At 48.6% G+C, this 19,670-nt stretch overlaps 7 protein-coding genes across 7 annotated transcripts; 1 reads left to right on the plus strand and 6 right to left on the minus strand.

The window, feature by feature from the left end:
• Positions 1–38: 38 nt before the first annotated feature.
• Positions 39–3,339, minus strand: EJ05DRAFT_488999 (LuxS/MPP-like metallohydrolase; the record flags this gene model as incomplete). The annotated part of the gene is made up of 3 exons (XM_033745758.1): positions 39–475; positions 508–3,028; positions 3,085–3,339. The coding sequence occupies 3 exons, from the start codon at positions 3,337–3,339 to the stop codon at positions 39–41; spliced, it is 3,213 nt and encodes a 1,070-aa protein (XP_033597311.1).
• A 904-nt stretch (positions 3,340–4,243) lies between these two features.
• EJ05DRAFT_136608 (alpha-1,2-mannosidase, putative subfamily) lies at positions 4,244–6,646 on the minus strand. Its single transcript, XM_033739190.1, has 2 exons — positions 5,727–6,646; positions 4,244–5,677 (listed from the first exon to the last, which is right to left on the minus strand). The coding sequence occupies exons 1-2, from the start codon at positions 6,554–6,556 to the stop codon at positions 4,399–4,401; spliced, it is 2,109 nt and encodes a 702-aa protein (XP_033597312.1). The 5' UTR covers positions 6,557–6,646; the 3' UTR covers positions 4,244–4,398.
• A 1,050-nt stretch (positions 6,647–7,696) lies between these two features.
• Positions 7,697–8,979, minus strand: EJ05DRAFT_513779 (uncharacterized protein). The gene is made up of 2 exons (XM_033748465.1): positions 8,772–8,979; positions 7,697–8,721 (listed from the first exon to the last, which is right to left on the minus strand). The coding sequence occupies exons 1-2, from the start codon at positions 8,876–8,878 to the stop codon at positions 7,791–7,793; spliced, it is 1,038 nt and encodes a 345-aa protein (XP_033597313.1). The 5' UTR covers positions 8,879–8,979; the 3' UTR covers positions 7,697–7,790.
• Positions 8,980–9,821: 842 nt separating this feature from the next.
• EJ05DRAFT_503805 (uncharacterized protein) lies at positions 9,822–11,859 on the plus strand (the record flags this gene model as incomplete). Its single annotated transcript, XM_033747478.1, has 3 exons — positions 9,822–10,095; positions 10,156–10,191; positions 10,244–11,859. 3 exons carry the CDS (start codon positions 9,822–9,824, stop codon positions 11,857–11,859), a joined length of 1,926 nt encoding a protein of 641 aa, XP_033597314.1.
• Positions 11,860–12,109: 250 nt separating this feature from the next.
• Positions 12,110–14,167, minus strand: EJ05DRAFT_520265 (ankyrin; the record flags this gene model as incomplete). The annotated part of the gene is made up of 2 exons (XM_033748738.1): positions 12,110–13,851; positions 13,930–14,167. The coding sequence occupies 2 exons, from the start codon at positions 14,165–14,167 to the stop codon at positions 12,359–12,361; spliced, it is 1,731 nt and encodes a 576-aa protein (XP_033597315.1). The 3' UTR covers positions 12,110–12,358.
• A 1,272-nt stretch (positions 14,168–15,439) lies between these two features.
• On the minus strand, positions 15,440–17,022 carry EJ05DRAFT_513781 (uncharacterized protein; the record flags this gene model as incomplete). Its single annotated transcript, XM_033748466.1, has 3 exons — positions 16,526–17,022; positions 15,688–15,825; positions 15,440–15,639 (listed from the first exon to the last, which is right to left on the minus strand). The coding sequence occupies exons 1-3, from the start codon at positions 16,800–16,802 to the stop codon at positions 15,440–15,442; spliced, it is 615 nt and encodes a 204-aa protein (XP_033597316.1). The 5' UTR covers positions 16,803–17,022.
• A 689-nt stretch (positions 17,023–17,711) lies between these two features.
• On the minus strand, positions 17,712–19,601 carry EJ05DRAFT_136645 (uncharacterized protein). Its single transcript, XM_033739192.1, has 3 exons — positions 18,356–19,601; positions 18,138–18,249; positions 17,712–18,078 (listed from the first exon to the last, which is right to left on the minus strand). The coding sequence occupies exons 1-2, from the start codon at positions 19,483–19,485 to the stop codon at positions 18,198–18,200; spliced, it is 1,182 nt and encodes a 393-aa protein (XP_033597317.1). The 5' UTR covers positions 19,486–19,601; the 3' UTR covers positions 17,712–18,078; positions 18,138–18,197.
• Between the last annotated feature and the right edge of the window lie 69 nt (positions 19,602–19,670).

Raw genomic sequence — 19,670 nt, forward strand, 5'->3', positions numbered from 1 at the left:
TTAGCTTCTACAGACTCGTATTATAGTGCTCTCATTCCTCAGAGCTTCGACCCAAAATCCTCGAACTCGCTTAGATCCTGCACAGGACTCAGGCCACGACTCACGCTCAGCCCAGCCTTCCACGCGTGTACGTCCTCAATGATGATTTTCTGAGTCTTCTTGTCCTTCTCCAACTCCTTTTCTCCTTCCGTTGAACTAGCTCCGACAACGGCCTTAGCCTTCTCGACGATAGATTCGACTTGAGCTTTGACAGCTGAGACAGCGCCTGTGGATGACTCGGACAAAGGTTCTGCATCTGCGATCTCTGGTGTTGGAATCGATGCAGTAGCGTCGTCGTCTGAGAGTGGTGATGCCTGGGCGCGAAGGTTTACGGTGAGTTTAGAGCGTAGGGGAGATGACGGTGAGATGTACGTGTCAAAGAAGGCTTGCATAGCGTCTTTGGTGAGAGCGGCGATATGTTCGACGTCATGATCGGCTATGCTTATTAGTGCTGTTCCACAAACGTACGAACTTGAGGGCATTGACTGCAGAATATACCTTGTAAAAAGTCATATCGCTCATTACATATATGTCCCCAAAACCTCGAACTCTCTTGGGTCAAGTTCTTCAATTTCTCCTTACGCTTATTGATCAGACTACGCTTATGTTTTTCGAACGCCGGCTCATCCATTTGATTCAGTGTTTTCGAGAACCCCTTCAGAAACTCCTCGACTCGACCTTCAAGGTACTCTGGCGTCTTCTCAGACTGGATCAAGACACGGTACCCAGCCCACATATTTTGGATACGAGCACCACTGAATACAACATAGCCGAGCTGTTCCTTGGTGCGAAGTGTATCAAAAACAGGCTCCTCGGTCATCTGCGCAAAAAGTAACAGTTTGGCACGCTGCGAACGTTCGGATGGCGAGCCGACGTAGAGTAGATATTCGATGCAATGGTTGACATTGGCAGGATCTTTGAGTGGACGCGTATAGGAGAAATCGGCGCCTGATGGGTAGACCATTGAGCGTCTGATGGGCCACTGCGCAGGCGGGAGCGATCGGGTTCGAAGTATCTTCTCGGCGAGATCAGTCATTTTGAGAACTTCTTCTTTATATAGATTACCATGGGCGAGGACTTCGACATGGACTTGACTAAGAAGCTGCGGATGGAAGGCGCGGACGTCGTCGGGGGTGAGGTGAGGCAGTTCTACGAGATATTGCTCATTGATCCAACTACGCTCGGTGTTGAGCCAGCCGGTGTACGTGCCAACTTGGAAATATGGCTGCTGATAGTCCCAATTGCGGAAGCCGCGTACAACGCGCTCTTGTACGATGTTGAACCTCTCGTCTTTGATCTCGAAGTCGCGGACGGATGTCAATACTTTCTCCAGGAGAACAGGCATCTTGTCGTTGTAGCCAGAGAGGGTGATGTCAATACCGACCGCATGCGTACTGATTGAGTAGTCGACACCAGCGATCTCAGCATCGTATGAATACTCCACCAATGCGTCACTGACCAGTTCTTTCAGCATATGAGCCAAAGCACTATTTCGTGGCGTCATGCTGATAAGTGGTGTCCGTAGGGTTATCATAACATTGGCCTTGGGTACCCAGAACCTATCGTCTTTTTTGTACCAGATGCGTATCTTTTCATCATTGCGAATGAGTTTAGGAACCTTAGTAGGCTCCATGATCTCCTTCTTTTCCACGTCCAGCCTTGTCGGAATAAACTCGTTCTTATGCGGGAGATGCAACTCAGCGGGGCGCTCTTCTGACTTGCTATTGGTTGCCGTTCTCAAATCCTTGAGAAAATTGCTCTCCATTGGCTCATATTTGTATTCGGTGCCGTACCATTTCTCCTTTTGGTTCCACCCCCCTGGGAAGTCTTGGCTGACCACGGTAAGGCGAAAGTTGTCTGGATTGAGGAGTCCTAGACCACTGGAAATGGCTTCTGGGTTAAACTTCCTGATCAGAGCAGGACCACTCAGGAGCCACTCACGTGGATAGGGCTTCTGCATGATACCACTGAGGGAGCTGGTAGTCCGACTGGCTGGTGACTTTTGCTTGAAACGGAAATCGACTTCACTCATACGCTTCAATTCATCGTATATCCATTCTTGCGGGGGGGTCTCACGCATCATTGCAATGTATTGAAATACAACCTTCGTCACTTCCTTGTATTGCTTGAGACCCTCCTGTGTCAGTTTGATTGAAATACTGAAGAAGGATGATCCTGGACAAACAGGAACGGACCCTGCTCCAAGTCCATTAGCCCAGCCTTTGGCTTTGAGATAAGCCAAAATACTGCCAGGACCTTCGTGACCTATGAGATGACTGAGGTATCTGTTTGGTTGAGACTCGAAAAGATGTTCCTCGTCTTGGTAAGGAAAATAGAGATCCATAGACCGCATCTCAGTTACAGGCTTTGTAAATATCTGCATCCCCAATTCGTTCTTCGTGTAAGGTGAAACATGATCCCACCGATTTCTCGGCAGATTCTTGTTTGGGACAGTTGAGAAAAGTTCCTCCACCCACTGCTCAAGGGTGTCTAACGATTCACGGCCCAGTACAACGAGTTTCATCCGGTTGGCGGAATAGTGCTTCTCATAGAACTTGATGAATTCATCGCGAATCTGAACGCCACGTGCCAATGGCTCATCGTGGAGTGTCTTGAAATTACCAGTGGAGAAATGGCAATATGGATGCTCGGGGTTGGAAAGAGTTTTATTGAGCTGGTTTAGTCTCCAGTTATCGCTCTGGAGATTCTTCTTATTCTCTGAGTCGACAGCTCTCAATTCTCGGCCTACCGTATCAGCAAGAAAAAGAGGCTCAACGAAGAACTGAGAGAATCTATCCAATGCTCCATATAGAGGAGACTCCTCTTGCGCTGCGACAGGTATGTCCGTCTCTGTAGTCGATTTACTGGTTGTAGGCTCTGACTCGGCAGCGACCTCGAAGAAGTAGTTTGTTGATGTCGAAGCTGTAAAGGCATTTGAATAACCAGAGTGGGCCGAGAGATATTGGTTGTACGCATTCTCTACTGGAAACTACGCAGATCATAGTTAGCTCGTTCATTCTCTGCGTTCCTGTGCCAAGTGCTAACCTTCTTTGTGCCCATGAAAAGTAAATGTTCCACGGCATGCGCCATACCGGGCATGTCATCTGCATCGCTGAAGCTGCCCACATTCACATCTAGTGCTGCACTAACTTTATCTGTGTCCGGATCGTGTACCAGTAACGCTTCTAGCTCGTTTTTGAGCTTAATAACTCTATACGTCCTGGTATCCAGTATCGGTCTCTCCAAATCTTCTGCAACTCTTTCAGGTGGCGGTGCGACATGACTGTTCAATGGCTCCATTTCTGAGACGGATGAAAGCCCTCGACGAGAGGTGACGATGACTGAGGCGCAAGTGAGTGAGGCGACAGTAGAGCTAGCGGGACAGCCGGAAGGAAGACAGGAGCGAAGTCGATTGTAAGACGAAGATGTGGTGAAAGGGCGGTGGGAGAGAGGGACGGCAAAAGATGTAGAGATATGGAAGCGGCGAAGCAGTGGTGGTCTAGAATTGATATTAATTGGGGTTTGTAAGATGAACCGGGCCTGCTCCAAGCTCCCTGCTGGCAACGTGAACCTGCGCATTCACACACCACAGTGAATGTAGGGATCCAGGAATCTAGGCACGTGTAATGTTTGCCGAAGATCGGACAGTGCCTTGTCACAAATGCAGCCAAGAATGCCGCGCTGTCGTGGAAGAATGCAGGGACAAAGGTAGACGCCTGGCCAATCCACCGAGGAATTGGAAATACGATAGCGCAAGGAGCCGTGCCAGAGGAGAGAGATTTTCCAGTAGGCGCAACGTATGAGACGCGCTACTTCGTTTTCGTTGTCGTTGTAAAGCGAGGCTTCCCAATGGACGAAGGTTGTCGGATGTGATGTGCATGTCCGGCCGGCCATCACGGTATCTTTGATCGTGAGCTCATCCGCATCATCCATGGATTGAGTCAATATTTTAACTAGGCTATGTTGAGACTAGCGTGGGTAGAGGTCCGACCTTAAATCAATCTCGGCCGCCGAACTTCCTCTATTGTTATGGCAGAGGTATCATCTAATCGTAGGCATCATCCTTTTCATAATTCTTGGCCTCTCAGAGGCATATTATAGTCGCTACGCTTTCAACAGATCGCCTACCAGTAAGTCTCATATCACTTGTTCTACAGAAGATTGTATCCTGTACAACAGAGCACACTGCACGATAACTACTAGTGATGCCGCGTCATTGTCGTGCATATTGGTGACTTTGTCATCTGTGTCATATTTGGCGTGTTGGGCAACCTTCCTTATTCTTTAACATCCAACTAACGTGTCGTTCGAGAAGGCTACTGACTGTTGGCTTAAGAATCCCCTGTACAGAAGCGCCTATCACATATCTCTCAATCCTTTCGGTGGCCCTCCTGTACTCAAACTTGGTGGGAGGTCATCGTAGCGGGTGCCCCAGTCACTCTCCGTTGCTCCCAGGGTAAGCTCTAGCGTCTTTCCTTCCGTGAAAAAACCATGGTCCATCCAGTTCTTCGTGTACGGCTCTCCATCCATGGTCGCACTCTGGATATAAATGGCATTGTATGTTGGGTCGAAGTTGATGTTACGGATTGTCGCAGTCTTTCCGGTGACACCGTTCTTAAGCTTCACTTCCGCAAAGAATGGCGGCGTGATAAAGTAAACGTTCTGTCCAGGATTCGGGAACGTGCCCATCATGGCCAAAGTTGAGAACGAGCCCATGGCACCAGAATCGTCGTTTCCTGGGATGCCGTTGAGAGAAGTATTGAATTGCGACGGTATATATGAATGAGCACGTTTTGCTGAGAGCGCTGGTCGACCTGCAAAGTGATACAAGAAAACAGTAAGAAAAGAAGGCTCATTCCCCATATATATGATGGGGTATTCGTGGAAGTAGTCCAGTCGGTTCACAAACACATCAGGTCCGCCAAGAGTGTCTATGAGTGTCGCCATATCTCCAGGAACGAACCACGTGTAAAGCCATGACGGAGATTCGTACGTCTCGCCTCCGTTAGGATTGAGGTAACAGCTGGTGAAGTTCAGGAGCTCGGAACAGAAGATTGGATCTTCAAAACCCCAGGTCATGTTCATGAACCGAGGCTGGAGAAAGCCAACGAAGCCCGTGTCGGTACCATTAATTGCAGAAGTCTGATCCGCCTTGAACATATTCTTCCACCCATGAGAACGTGCGAAGTACTTGCCGATATCGTCTGACTTGCCCATACCCCGCGCCATCTCGGCGATACAGAAGTCGTCATACGCATACTCTACTGTTCTTGAAATACTCCTAGTGTGAGCTCCAACACCCACGTAGTCGAAATCGTCTGTTGGAATAAATCCATATTCGTGCCAACTGTGCAGACTGCCCCGGCCTTCGACACTCCATATTGGAGGCTCCTCTTCAGCATCGGAGATAACAGCCTCATATGCCTTCTCCCAGTCGATATCGCCGGTAAGATTCTTGAGCCAGGCATCAGCAAGAACGATATCAGCATTGGAACCACCCTGTGTGAAACCTTTGTCGAACGTCATGCGACAATCTGGCAGCTTCCCAACATGATTATAGATGTCAATCAAGCTTGCAACCATCTCAGTCTGCGCCACTGGATCGACTAGCGTTATCAGTGGATGAATGCTCCGGAAGCTAACATCGCATCAGATATCATACAAAGACAGATGTTTGAGACCCTTACCTATCCCATATACAGTAAAATGAGTCGTAGTACTTGAGACCACTGTCCCAATATGGATTTTCTCCAGTATAGTCTTGAGGGCTGATCAGAGTCCTGTAGAGTCCAGACCAGAAGACAGTTTGTAGCTCTTCATCTACAGCACTGGCATCCACCTCCACAGAAGAGAGCTTCAGGTCCCACGACTTCTCGACTGACTCCACAGTCCCATCGAAATCAAAGTCTGGTAACTCCTTCTCCGCATTACTGCATGCTTGCTCTACACTAATGAAGCTAACTCCAACACGAGCAAGGATCTGTCCGTTAGCTGGCGCTTCGAAACGAGACCAGGCACCTGCTGGTATCCCACTAGGATTGACACCATCTGGAAAGACGTCGACGTGATCGATTCCTGGACCAGGCCGTATATTTACAAAAATTCCCGTGTCACGGATGCTAGCTCCTGAGAAGTCTGTGCAAAAGAAAGCGTTGTACGTGCCTATACCGAAAGAAGGACCAAAGTTGCCACTTCCAATGATCCTCCCGGTAACATTATCGACATGGATAGATGCATTACTCCTGGACTCCGATAGATCTGTAAGGTCGGCGAGGATAAGAGGACTTGATTTCACATTGGTCAACGCCTGAGGAAAGTTGAATCGATACAAAGCGGCATGCTCCGCAACAGTCATCTCCGCACGAACGCTGTTATTGAGCGTGATGGCGAAATAGCCGACACGGGCTTCTATGGTCTCATTGAGTGGTGCTGCAGCTCTACCAGACTTTGTGAATTTGCATTGCTCAATGTCATCAGAAGGGCACCCAGCATGAGCGAACAGCGGGAAAAATCCCATGGATGCACCCTATGTGTCTATCAGTCGTATCTCGATTCAGAGCCTGAGCTACTCACACCGCCAGTGCCATCATCGTGCATATGTGAGAACCCAGTCACGTCACTGCCTTCGGACGACCAGCCAGCTTGATTCTCTTTAGTCACATCAGCAACGGCCTTGGCCATGCCTACGTGTTGACCGTTAGATCCTGATCTCGTATTCTAGAGCATTGTACTGACTGAAAGGGCGCGTAGCCCCCGCAAACACATGTCCTACCGCTAAGTGTTAGCTCTGTGAAATTAATTCGTTCAGTGCCCAGTGCTACCTCCATTGGTGGTACCGATGAGTGGATCGATGAAGCGAAGAATATTTTGCGTAGCGATAGCATGGCCCAGTAGGCACATGTATAGCCAGACTAGATACCTCGGCGAGGTAGACATAACGATTGTTTTGCTGGAATACGATCATGTCAGGTCGAGATACCTCACCTAGCTACCCAGGGCATGGAGAAGTACTTGAGGAAGCATTCTCACGTAACATTACGCCCAGGAGCACCCCGCTCAAGTGATGTCAGTGGGTAGCATAGTGCCGCGATCAGGCCGGGTAGGAGCACTGTTCCCTTTCCCATTCCAGCTGCCGGACAGAGAGATGAAGCTAGCAAATGCAACTTAAACTCACACCGGTGTGTGCATAAATTGATTAGGTGATTATGTTTGCATAGACGTCTTTGTTACTTGTAGCCCCATGGCTACATATATCTTCCGATTCCGTGTGCAAAAGAAGTGACCGAAGGCTATCTCTACGTCAAGTCTAACACATATGCACGAAGGTGCTCGCAAAAGGACTTGCTGACGACGTTCTAGGTTGTTGACTCCGAGTTGTTGTTGTGTTTGCCGAGAGGCTCAAAGTGCCGCTTTCCCTTCTTGTATTAGCGTGGATTTCCTGGGATGCGGGGAGCTTGGCGCGGCAGTAATATGAGGCCTCAGGCATCAAAACATCAAACTATGTTTGCAACATTCAAGTCACATTCTCATGCCCCTGTGAGACTTCTCAATGTTGAAACATACCGGCATTAAAACAGTACAGCGATGTCTGTGTCGTCTTACTGGAGGCACCGAAGAGTTTCATGGTCGCTTGGGTGTAGTAGCATCATGCTGTTAGAGTCTTTCCAATTACTGGACTGTTGCTGGCACTGGAAACGAACACCAGGACATCAGCAAAAGCGTAGTCCCTAACTACTGGCTACGTTTATGATCTATTTAAGCTCTCTCGCAGCTACATGCTCCTCTTCTCCCCGCGTGGCGGACTTCGCACCCCATTCAGCCCACGCTGATGCTCGAGAGCCAGCATATGCTGCCTCGGTGGCAAGTTCACGTATGAGCGCCAAGTCAATAGATCCGCCGTTGGAAAATCGCTCCTTCAGAGTGCTGCGCAGAAGTGCTAACATACCATCATCATTTGCATATTCTCCTATCACCAAGACGGCTCCGATAGTATCATTTGAGTCCGGCTTGCCAAGCATCTGGAGCAGCGCCGTCTTGAAACCCTCGTTGCAGACTTTGACGTCCTTTTCATTTCTCCTGCACGACTCTAGTCCATCGTGGCCGAGTTCGGGTGTATGAAGCGCGCTGCGTTGCGATAAGACGCCGCATTCCTCATCCCAGAATGCGGCCGCCAACGACTGACGGGTGTAGTCAAGTGTCAGTATTACTTGCGCTGGATCTGCGTGGTATCTGGGATCCTCTGGTAGGATGTAGGGATCAGAACATCGGCCTTGGAGATCGAGTGCTGGGACGAGCTGATGCGCGACGTGGTCAAGGCGCTTCCAGTTGAAGACACGGACTTTGCTGAGCGCCGCTTGAACGTCGCGAAGTGCCACTTCGTGGTTGATAGTTTTCAGATCGGATGCAGATACGGCTATGGAGTTTATGCTGCTGTCGAGTGTGGACCCAGCTGCAGCTACGAGCGCTTGAATTATGGGTGCCAGAGCGCTTTGTGGCTTGGTAACACGCTTCAAGGGCCAGTACTTCTGGCAAATTTGTTGTGAAAATAGACAGTACTTTGATGAAATGATGTCGCCGGTTGGCTCTTCATTTTGACCAAGCATGTATGTTTTGTATCTCTCACTACCTTCAATCTTGGCAATGTCAAGATACGCTCCATCTCTGAGACGTGCGCTGATAGTCCTGATATTGCAGTCAGTTCACATGAATGGTGCGACTAAGGAATGTCTTACGCATAGCCGCTCGACAGAGAGATGCCAAGACCCGTATCAAAATCCATTGCAGCAAGGCCACCGCCTAACACACTTGAAAGCAAAAGCGAGTGATAGCAGATCCTCATCTTCAGAGAGTTTCAGTGAAAACTGTGCTGAACGAAGTAAAGCCAAGACTAGGACTTCGAGCGGGAAAATGTATTTCAATACTTTGTTTGCTGTCTAGGCGCCAGGGCTGGAGGAACATATGTGTTGGGATCCACGCCCTGAATGGTCTGCGCCTTTCGGCCTCATCACGCTAACCACACTAAGACTAGAGCATGTCCACAACAATTCGCTTCGAAATCCGAAACCTCCAGGAACCCGCCCGACTCTTAACCATCATTACTCCATCGTTATGTCAATTAGCATCGAATCGGATTAAAATAGACCATTGCCGCCGCTTCTCCGAAGCCATTGGTGCAGCCAACATGTTTCGGGCCCAGTCACGCACGCGATTGGCGGATACAATGGAGCTGCTGACGCCGTCCTGTTATTACTTATGCCTTTCTAATTGTACGAATCATGCAGAGCAGGCAGTCGTTTCACAATATGAGCTTGACAAAGATCGGCTAGAACTTAGCGTCTCTGCGCAGCCACAAAATCTCAGATTTAGTTCTTACAAGACGCACTATATCGGCCCCATCCTTTAGCGAAGATCTCCACTACCGATCAGTAGTGGAGCCATCTAGAAATAGTTTCATAGGAACTTGCCGGTCGTTACATAAATCGTAGTAGCAAAGTTGTACTACGCCCTCTTTTGGATGAGCGAGCCTATCCCCAACATGTTACTTGCAAACAATGCTTCGATGTGGCTGAAACTTGATCTGGATATAGAAGTTGTCGAAGTTGGGTGGGTCCTTATGCATCCTCATGCAAACAATTTTGGAGGCTTTGGAGAGTTGGAATCCTGCATTCGAACGAGATGACTGGCGCATGGACACTTCGACGAATAACATAAAGGCTCTGCTGTAGCTGATATTTCTTTCTGCTCAACATCATCATCAATCATCTCTGTCATTCATTCTTTCAATGTATCGCTTCTTATTTCAATCGTTGACGTCCTTTGCCATTGTGACCTATGGGTTGCCTCAGGCGGCGCCCATTGATCCAGCAGATCCGAATGCATCAGATCCGACTACAGTTCCTGGTCAGGACTTTGCTCTTCCGGATGCCAGAACTCCTGAACCTCCAGCAATCAAGGAGCTTCCGGATGGATGTGATCCCACCAATTTCTCGCAGGACTGCATCACTACACTGGACAATGATGAACAAGGAGCCTACCTTTGGTTTGAAAAGGGCCATGGTATGTTACACTCTATTGATCTCGGGTCAATGAGAGCTGAAAGTTCTAATGTCGTTACAGGATGTACCGACGATGAGCAGAAGAAGCTAAAATATGGTAAGCAAATCTGCATGCCTTGATATCCTAGTCCAAATCTCATATCGCGCAGGGCTGTGGGATGCCCAAGACATGCTGAAATATGCTGCCAAATGGGGTGTTGAGCGATCGTCTCGAGATGTTGTCTCAGCAGACTACTGGATGGGACCCAACTGGAGAGAGTACCAAAGTCGGATCAAAGGAAATTTAGGTAGAGCGAGCGAGTTCATCAACAACAAAAGCAACAAAAAGAATTACATCACCATCACCTGCAAAGACCCCAAGGGATACTGCAAGCGAGGCAGCGTTGAAGGTGGTAAGGTCATCGGTGGCTATGCATGGGACTACAACGGCTGGTTCGGTTACTATGGACATATCAACATGTGTAGTCCGTACTACGACATGAAAGACATTTCTGGCAAGATCGATGACCTCAATCAGTACAGAAAAGATGGTCAGATTGAAAGGCTTCAGGACATGCGATACTTCCAAACTTACGGTCAATTCTTGGCTCACGAGATGATGCACTTACGCAGCACCTACAACCCTGAACCTAAAATCGAGGACAAGTATCTATGGGGAGCAACAGGCGACTTCAAGAATGATGTGCGCGCATACGGCCCTAAACGCGTCCACCAACTGGCCAAAGGCGACGCAACTGGCTCCGAAGATCAAAGCGGAGGCAAAGTATCCACCATCAATGCCGACAGTTATGCCCTTCTCATGAATTCTATTTTCTGGTGGGACGTCACGCAGTACTTTCCTGGCGTCCCCGGCCGACCAGAAGGCTCCCCTCCCCCTGGCCTACCACCACCACTTCTCGTCTTCCCCTCCGTCTCACTCGGGGATATTACCGACACGGTATCCATCACCAGCGCAGAAGACCAACTCGACAAAGCCATCGACTCCTACCTGGTCAGCGACGACATCGAACCGGCAACCCCAGTTTCTACTAGCACGCCATCACCCACCACCGCACCCCCCGTCCCAGACAAGAATGAATGCCATGGCATCAGCGGCGACTACTGGGTGATGTCCCGCGATATTGCCGTGTCATCTGCCACCGAGTTTTGCGCCCAGTCCGAGCACACAAAGAAATACAACGTTGGCTCCGTCAACGAGCTCGAGCTCTCCGTGCGTAACCTGGCCGACGATAGCAAAGCACCCACCGATGCTCCCGACTGCGCTGCACGGTTCCAGAACGCTGTCATCGATGGCTGCGACGGCAACGACGCCGTTAATAACCCGCACAACTACAAGTTCGGCGGCACGTTGACCACCGGCGATGGCTGGGAGTACAAGATGACGCCGCTCAGCCAGCAGGTCAACGAGGTCGCCTGCGACGTCTCATACAAATTTTTCTACGACGGTTTCGAGATCCGCGGGAAGAACCTGCCTGATGCCAAGTTTGGCGCGGAGGGAGAGGGGTTGAAGGACCAGGTTGCCGGTTGTGGCGCAATCACGAAGTGGAACTTTGAGCGGACGCCTAACGATTGCTGCTTCCAGTGGTATGCGTCTGGGCAGCTACCGATTGGGACGAAAGCTTGTGTTGGTAGAGCGCTCATGTCGGCCGGGGGAAGTGGGGTAGGAAATTGTCATGGATCTGGAAAGAGAGGAGTCGATTATATTGATACTTGGCCTGGGTATGGTGACGAGGGAAGACATGTATTTGGGAACAGTACGGCGTAGGATTGGTATTGACTCAGTAGTGGAGTTGGCGTTTGATATGACTGATCCCTTTTGATTATAGAATTCAGGGTTCTGACAAAGTGAAAAAGAATTCCGTCCTTATGTGGTCATTGAATTTCTGACTAAAACTGGGAAATCTTCCAGGTGTAGCAATCGAACTGGCTTTCAAGTACCTCGCTCTTGCTTCTAGATGTGACTAATCGTCATATTGCGCTACTCTGACAGAGAATGCACAAGACGATTCGAGGTCTTGAATATCTGCCAGATCTTATTATCTGTTACGTCTCTGTATGCGTTCCAGTTCTGTATAATTAGCAATCCATATAGCTGGCTCAGCGCAAACTCCATTGCAAAATAACTCTACTTCCTTGCGCACAACTTCACGATATCCACAAGCCCACATGCACTCGCCACATCAATTGCACTTCTTCCCTTTCCATCCTCTCTCAGTGGATCCCCTACCTTCCCTATGAAGAACTGAAACGATTTCTTATCATGTTTAAGAGCATGCATCAAGGCTCAAGCCATGTCTTCTCCTGGTGGCGATGTGGGAAGCTGTTTCGCCTGCGTTATTGACAGCTTGGACATCAGCTTCACTGTCAGTCGTAAATAGTTGCGCAAAAGCATTCACATGGCACGGCTTATCGCCGTATTCGCGCTTGTACGCACCAAACTCTTTCTCGCACGCTGTGACGTTTTTTCCCGTGTCATTTGCTCTCGACGCTACATATGCGAGTAGCGGAGTGTTGCCCTCGTTGTCCCGGACATCGATCGATCTGCCTGGAAGCAGGTACTGATTCCAAAGCAGTAGACTTGAGCGGATAGGTTCGCTGGTTGCTTGATATCTGATACGGGACGTCGAAAGACATGTGTCGGCAATATAGTGAAGTGCAGTGCGGCCATATGGGTCTGGCTCTAGCAGGTCAGCACCCTTGAATATTAGTAGATCGCACAAGCGCATTATATCGAGCACTGTCGTAGTCGAAACATCCACGTCAGCTTCCAGTAGAGGTTTAGCAAAGGACTTTACATTATGTGGTTTCTTAGATTTTCTTTCACAACCATGTTGTGATTTGTACCAAGGGTTGACATCTGAGGACCGGGCAATTAGGTCAGGTCCAAACTGCATCATTGGATACTCACCCATCAACTGGGGATCGTCATTAAAGTTGCTCCATATTACATGCTCTCTGGTTGTTTCCGCACGGGCATGAATTGCAGTTCGAGCTCGAGCGTCGACGAGTGATACCTCTGCGCCGTACCGGAGTAATGCTGCCACAGACTCCAAATCACTCGCTGAACAAGCATTGTGTAGCGGTGTCCGACCAGCACTGTCTTTCTGGTTGAGGAGACATGATCCAGTTTTGCTGAGGAGTAAGCGGACAATATTGGAGTAACGAGCACGGCAGGCAAGGTGCAAGGCATTGTGTTTGTCTTTTGTCACAAGCATAGCATTGGCTCCGGCAGACAGTATCTCTGCTGTGAAGCGGTCCGACTTGAGAGCAGCTAGATGCAGAGGCGCAAAACCAAAGACATCTTGTGAACCGAGCTGAACCATCTCTGACACGCCTGAGGTTTCGAGGAATGTGATCTGATGCTTCGTAAAATTGTTGTGATACTCGTCACTCCTCTGGAGGAATACATGCAGTGGAGTCATCCTGTCGTTGCTCTGTGCATTCACAGATATACCGAAACCAATCATGCGTTGGGATCTCCTATAGAATTCGTCGTTTCCATTGTATTGAGATGAAAGGTGATGCAGGAGGGTATTGTCATGACGATTCACGCTGAGCGGGTCGAGTCCACGAGAGAGGAATTCGTCAAAGAGATTTCCTCTATGGAATGCGGTCGATAGTATATGGAGAGCATTGTTTCCGGTATAGTCAACTACATTACTCCTCGCTCCGTACTCATCAAGTACTCGAATCAACTCTTTGTTGTTTAGACCGCACAAAAGTAAGGTCTTGCCATCAGCGCAACGCGTTTCTAGGTCTGTATTTTCATCTAGCAAGATGGATACAAGCTCTTATAAATTTGCATAATCATATTTCGTGGCCAATGCAAACCAACAATGTCTCTCGACATTAATATTGGCACATTGAGCAAGAATGGATTCGAACAGTGGCGTGCTTACAGACATAACTTCTTCTACTACACTGAAGCCTCCGTCCGTGTCTTTGTTGAGATCTCCGCCATGTCGCAAGAGACATTTGACAATCTCTTCTATATGCTCGATATTCCACAGTCGTGCAGCTTTTTGGAGCCAAGGCTCTTCGCAGAGGGGAATATCTGTACGCTCATTGCTCATTGGGATCACATCCAGACTCAATGAGAAGCCGAACGAGGGCTGGTTAATAATGGAGGCGAAGAACGCGCTGTGATGTTCCGGCTCCTTCCGTATCTTTCGCATTCATATTTGCGCGTATAAGAGCTTCCAGTACATTTCTGTTGTGTTCTGATCCTCGGTCGCGGTGATCCTGAGCGCTGATTAGGAGAGGTGTATCGCCACGTCTATTCGGCTTCTCGAGATCAGCGCCCGCTTTAAGGAGTGCCCGGAAGATATCACTGTAGGTATCAAAGTTCGGCCCTCGCCATTTGTTAACTAGGTTATGTAAGGGTAAAGTTTCGGGGTCTGGTTAACAATTTCCGCCCATTATCGCCTGTCGTGGTGTCCAGATGGAAGGCTTCATAACGTCAGCTCCTCTTTCGATGAGTGCTAATGCAATATTTGCATTGCAGTACCACACGCAAGGTACAATGCGTCGCGCCACAATACTGCGCGTCCAGAATAGCTAGAGCGACGTCTGTTCTGCTGTATCTACAACTCTCACACATGAGTTGCTCTAATACCGTCGATTCGCAGTATGGTATCATAGCAATGGCTTTTTCACTATGTCCGTTCCGACTGACATAGAAGATTGAGCACTCTCCTCTGGTGGTCGTCTCACCATCGATCAGTTCACCCGCATGATTCTCTGTTGTTTTGACCGTGGCTGGGTCAACGCCAGCCTTGAGCAGTATAGACACAGTTCAAGCATGGTTTTTGATAGCCGCTAGGTGGATTGGTTTATAAGCCTGAGCATCGGCTTTCGTCGGCTGTTCAACCGTAGCCCAGGAGCAGTCGTGTCGATTCAGCATAGCCATTGTTGGCCGCTCAGTGTATCTGCGTGCGAATCTGTGCATTATATTCTGGGCCCGAAGCAGCGCTCTCGATTATATATCGGACAAGATAAGTCATTCCACAAAACGCCGCAACATGAAAGCTGCTGGGTACACCGTCGTTGGTATCTTTTGTCTTAGAGATAGCAGTCCATACTAGCGAATAGAAACAAGCTATTGACCGTTTCAAACCATATCCACAATCTGATGCAGGTTTCCTCGGTCTAGCTTCATCATATCGATAGCGTCATGTAGTCGGTGTTTCATATAAGTCGAAATGCCTGCATTAACGAGCTTCTGCAGCAGGCTGATGTGAAGGATGGATGAGGCTTTAAACGCACTTTGAAGATACTGCTTAGGTCTACTAGTCATCACAAGCTTAAAGATGCGGGGAAATAGATCGCAAGACTGTTAAGCTTCTTCAAGAAAAAGCTGTCCTCGGAGGCCATTTCGTCCAGTGCATGAATTCTGAATGAGGGAGAAGCTGAGCCAACAAGTCCTGCAACAAGGAACGTGGCGAGAAGTTGGCTGCGACAATGTTTCGAAAGAAAATGAACGAGACCGGAACATCTTCAGTAGTACGCAAGTGCTGTACTAGGGACGCAGCGATGACGGGTTTACCTAGTTCTGGTTAGGTGGCAGTCGATGTGGCATGCATAAGGTCCGTACCAGCCCCTAGCACTCCCTTGATCCACAAACTCCCATGATCCGGTGCATCGTGCCACCGTCGATATTGGTCCGTCTCGCAGATCCATAGACCAGTTACATGGGCTTGCGATGATAAATGACGACGAAACTCGCTGGAGTCTGCAAGTTAATCAGTTGGGCTCAACAGTTCCGAATATCATCTATGACATCTTATTCCAAGAAGGTCTCGTTATGGTTAATGATGTCATATTCGTCTATGGTTATGGCTGATCTTGGCATTATCGGAAAAGCTGGTAAGAAAGTGAGGGAATAACACAATCACTGAGGGTCGAAGCGAAGCTTTATATATGTGGATCCTTGGAAGAAAATCCTTAAGAGTCCATGCTAAGAGACTTCGGTGTGTTAGGTAATTGAGTATCCTTGACACAGCCAGGCTGCACTGCACAAAAGGAAAAAAAGGCCAATGAATCACTTTCAAGTCGCAAGAGGCCTTGCGGCCCCTGTTCTCGGCGCATTCCGGTGTGTGCTTCAGTCACCTAGGATTGAAATCGTCTCTTATGGTTTATCGCTGGTTGCGAAAGGATCTGCTCACGATTCTGCAACGATGAAACAAAGCGTAGCACATGGACCTTGAACAAGAAGGTCTCTCATTGGGCCTGAGTATGGCTGAAGCTACGTAGCAAAGAGCTGGGGGAGCTGAGACTCGAGAGCAGCTATTTTATAAAGTTCGTGCAAGGCTCAAGCTTATCAGCGAGGAATTCTTTTGTTTCCCGACAATGCAAACTCACGGATGACGCCCTATTTCTGGGGTCTCCATAAGGATTCTCAAGGACCATCTACATAGATTTGGTCAACTCACCTATCCTCATCTCATTCGAGGTTGTGCCAAACAAGAAGCTACAGTCAGGCTCATGGAAAGACAGCTTTAGCAGCTGCTCGACTAGGTCTCCAACCTTCTCTGAGCACGACTTTCTCACACCATGACTGAAGCTGAGCAATAATCCTAGATAGACGGAGTCACCGCCGACCTCGTGTATGCGTGATTCATTGAACTTCAGTGGTCTTCTTTCCTCTGGTGGGCGCAAATTACAAGCTTGACTGGCCATCAGCGGGTGTGAAGTCTGCCAGACTAACATCGTTTCTAATACAGCAGTCTGGAAATGTTTCCACACGTTTCCACTCAGGTAGATATATGCTTGTATAATCTTCAAGCCTGACTTAACCAGAGAATGCTAAGTCTCCCGTCCCTGCGGATCGTTTCGTAAGATTACACTGAAGGCAGCCTCGAAGAGACTATTGCCTGAAGAGCTCTGAGCTATAGATAAGGCATCATGCCAAGCACAGAAGGGACTACGCCTCTTAACAACGATGTCAGTTGCCACCAACAGTGCGAATAGTAGGTACATACCTACAGACTGCAGAATCGCAAAGAAAACATCACCCTGTAAAGGTACGACGAGTATGGTTGACTGAGTACTCTTCTTGCTCTTGCACAGGGGCCGCTATCTGGATATCCCTCATAATTTTTTTTAGAGGGCGTTCTTGGAGCAATCTGCGTCGCCGTGGCTTTGCTGGCGATAAATTTGAGCTATTGATCGTCGGACTCTGTATATCTTGATTGATGTTCGTAAGTGGACGCTTAATTTTCGTTTGATACTATTATATCTTACGGTACTGCCCTTAGAAATGTTATCAAGAGTTTTACATCCAAGACTGTGATCCATAAGCCTCGCCTAGGCTCAGCAGTTATGATCGTTGCTAATTAGTGCGACTCTCAGCTGAAGTAGCAGAGGAATCAATGGCGTTAAAGACACCGATCTGAATCCTCACCTTCACTCATTGTATGCTCCTTAAAGACGATAGAAAAAGTCCTAGAAGGGAGTACTGCTACTAGGCCTCGGCGTTGATTCACTATTAAATAAGCGTAACCACTATTGTTCCTTCATAAGTTATTTTGTTTCATCAACCGCTGCCCAAGGATGCGGAAACAGTGGACAGAAGAAATGAGGCTAAGTGTCTAGGTGTACCCCTTTTTCTGAGGCTGATAACTGCTAGACAATCAAACACCGAGATAGATTATACTCATATGCACCTTCGACGCTTGTTGTGTGGCTCTGAATTATGTAACCCGAACCATACGGCTCTTCTAGACTGAACGTAAACCTAATCTAGCTGAGTTTATAGAGCATGAAATGCAAGAGACTTTAGGATCGGGTACCATGAGTCTAAAGTCCGTAAATACAAGGGAGCTCGTAAGGTATCTGAGAGCTCTTCGCTTCCCATCTGCTTGACCCATGTACGTTGCTTGAAATAGCCGACAGATCGTGATACGACGTAGTGATATCCGCCGACACCATGCTAATGAAATTTGTTCCCGTGTTGAAACTCCAAGTGATGTTGATTCCAGTCAGTCTTGCTATCGGAATTAACATAGGAAAATTTCATATATCTTGTATGCATCTATATCATACTGGAGTCTGACAATGCATGTCACTAGATACGCCGTCTTTTACGTGTTGGTTTGGTCCTCCTCACATCAGCACACTCTTGAGTATGAGGCCGCGATCGTTTTCGCTCCGGCTCCTGTGCCGAGTCTGTTGTTGGATTCATGACCACCGAGCATTTCATTGCGGCTATCCTTTTGCTGCGTCTTGGGGCTGAAGGCGTATGTTTGGAGATGACTGTGTGCTCTTGGTCATGTTCAATGCGCGATTCGCTGATCTGTGCCACGGTTGGGAGATGTTCCCCTTCTCTGGAACGTTTTCTTGGCCCCCTTTTACCCTTCCCCTCTGCTTTGGACTGTGGTCCGCTTCTACTGGCGGCCGCGGGCTGAACTTTATCAGTGCCAGCATCAACTTTCGGGTGACCTGATCCATCACTTGGGCCTGAAGCCGAGTCAACGCTATCTCTGATGGAGTTTGGATCTATGGTTGTCGGTTCAGTCTCAGTTGTTGGCGGATGCTTCGTTGTAGATGCACTGGAGGTTTCGACAAGGGGAACAGGTGGTTGTATGATCCCCCATGTGGTATCTAACTGATCTGCATGCATCCAGGACATACCTGGGTACTCAGACCAGTCAGGGTTCCATATCTCGAGTTCAGTCCATTCTGCTTTAATAGTCTCGTAGGCTTTTTGTTCGAGGTCGCTTGCAGTAAGAGACGTCCCTCGTAAAGAAAGCGCTTCGTCTTGGATCCATTTCTGTTCTGCACCTACCTGAAACTTGAACTGATATAGTGGCCGAGACGCGTCTATGTCCACCTCTTCCCTATCGGGCTTGTCTTCTCCGTCTAATTCGACCTCGTGACCCCAGCGAGCTCTTTCGGGAACCCATGGACCTTTCCTTGAATGCAGTATATCTTGTCGCCATCCACTTCTTGCACTTGGTGGCCAAGCAGGACCCCAACTAGACTTCCATATCTTCTGCTCAACCCAACGTGCTCTTACGATGTTTTCTGCATTTATGATAAGATCTTGCGTGTCATCGATTCGATGGGTTGGGCGTCGGATTGTTTCGATGGTTCTCTGTTTAATTATTTGTTCATGGATTTTTTTGACTTGTTGCATGAATTGCTTGCGAGGGGTAGATCTCTCGAGAACCATGGCTCTGGCCTCCCATTCATCCTCGTCGATCTCCAGCTCGGGTGGCTCATCTTGGTTCGAACCAGCTACAAGACCAAATAGATACTGGTAGTCTGGTTCAGGGCCTGTCGACTCGCGACTCTGATATGGAGGTGGTGGGCTACTGGAACGATTTGCGAGGGTTTCAAAGGGTGCTAGACCAGCATGCGGTGGATTGGTGCGCGCGTCGAGTAAAGCCATAGTGAGGAGATAAAGTAGGAAAGATGTCGATGGAATGAGCGGTGCAGGAGAAGGAGAGCCTTATGCGCAATACAATGTTGAATATTGAATATGCAGTGGGGTCATGAACGTCGTCGTATCAAAGCGCACGGACCTTCGCAACGTCGACGCGCGCGCCTGGCTTTAAGCGCTGTAACTATTTTCGG

This window comes from Pseudovirgaria hyperparasitica, assembly GCF_010093815.1.
Source record: "Pseudovirgaria hyperparasitica strain CBS 121739 unplaced genomic scaffold EJ05scaffold_15, whole genome shotgun sequence".
Lineage (NCBI taxonomy): Eukaryota > Fungi > Ascomycota > Dothideomycetes > Acrospermales > Acrospermaceae > Pseudovirgaria > Pseudovirgaria hyperparasitica.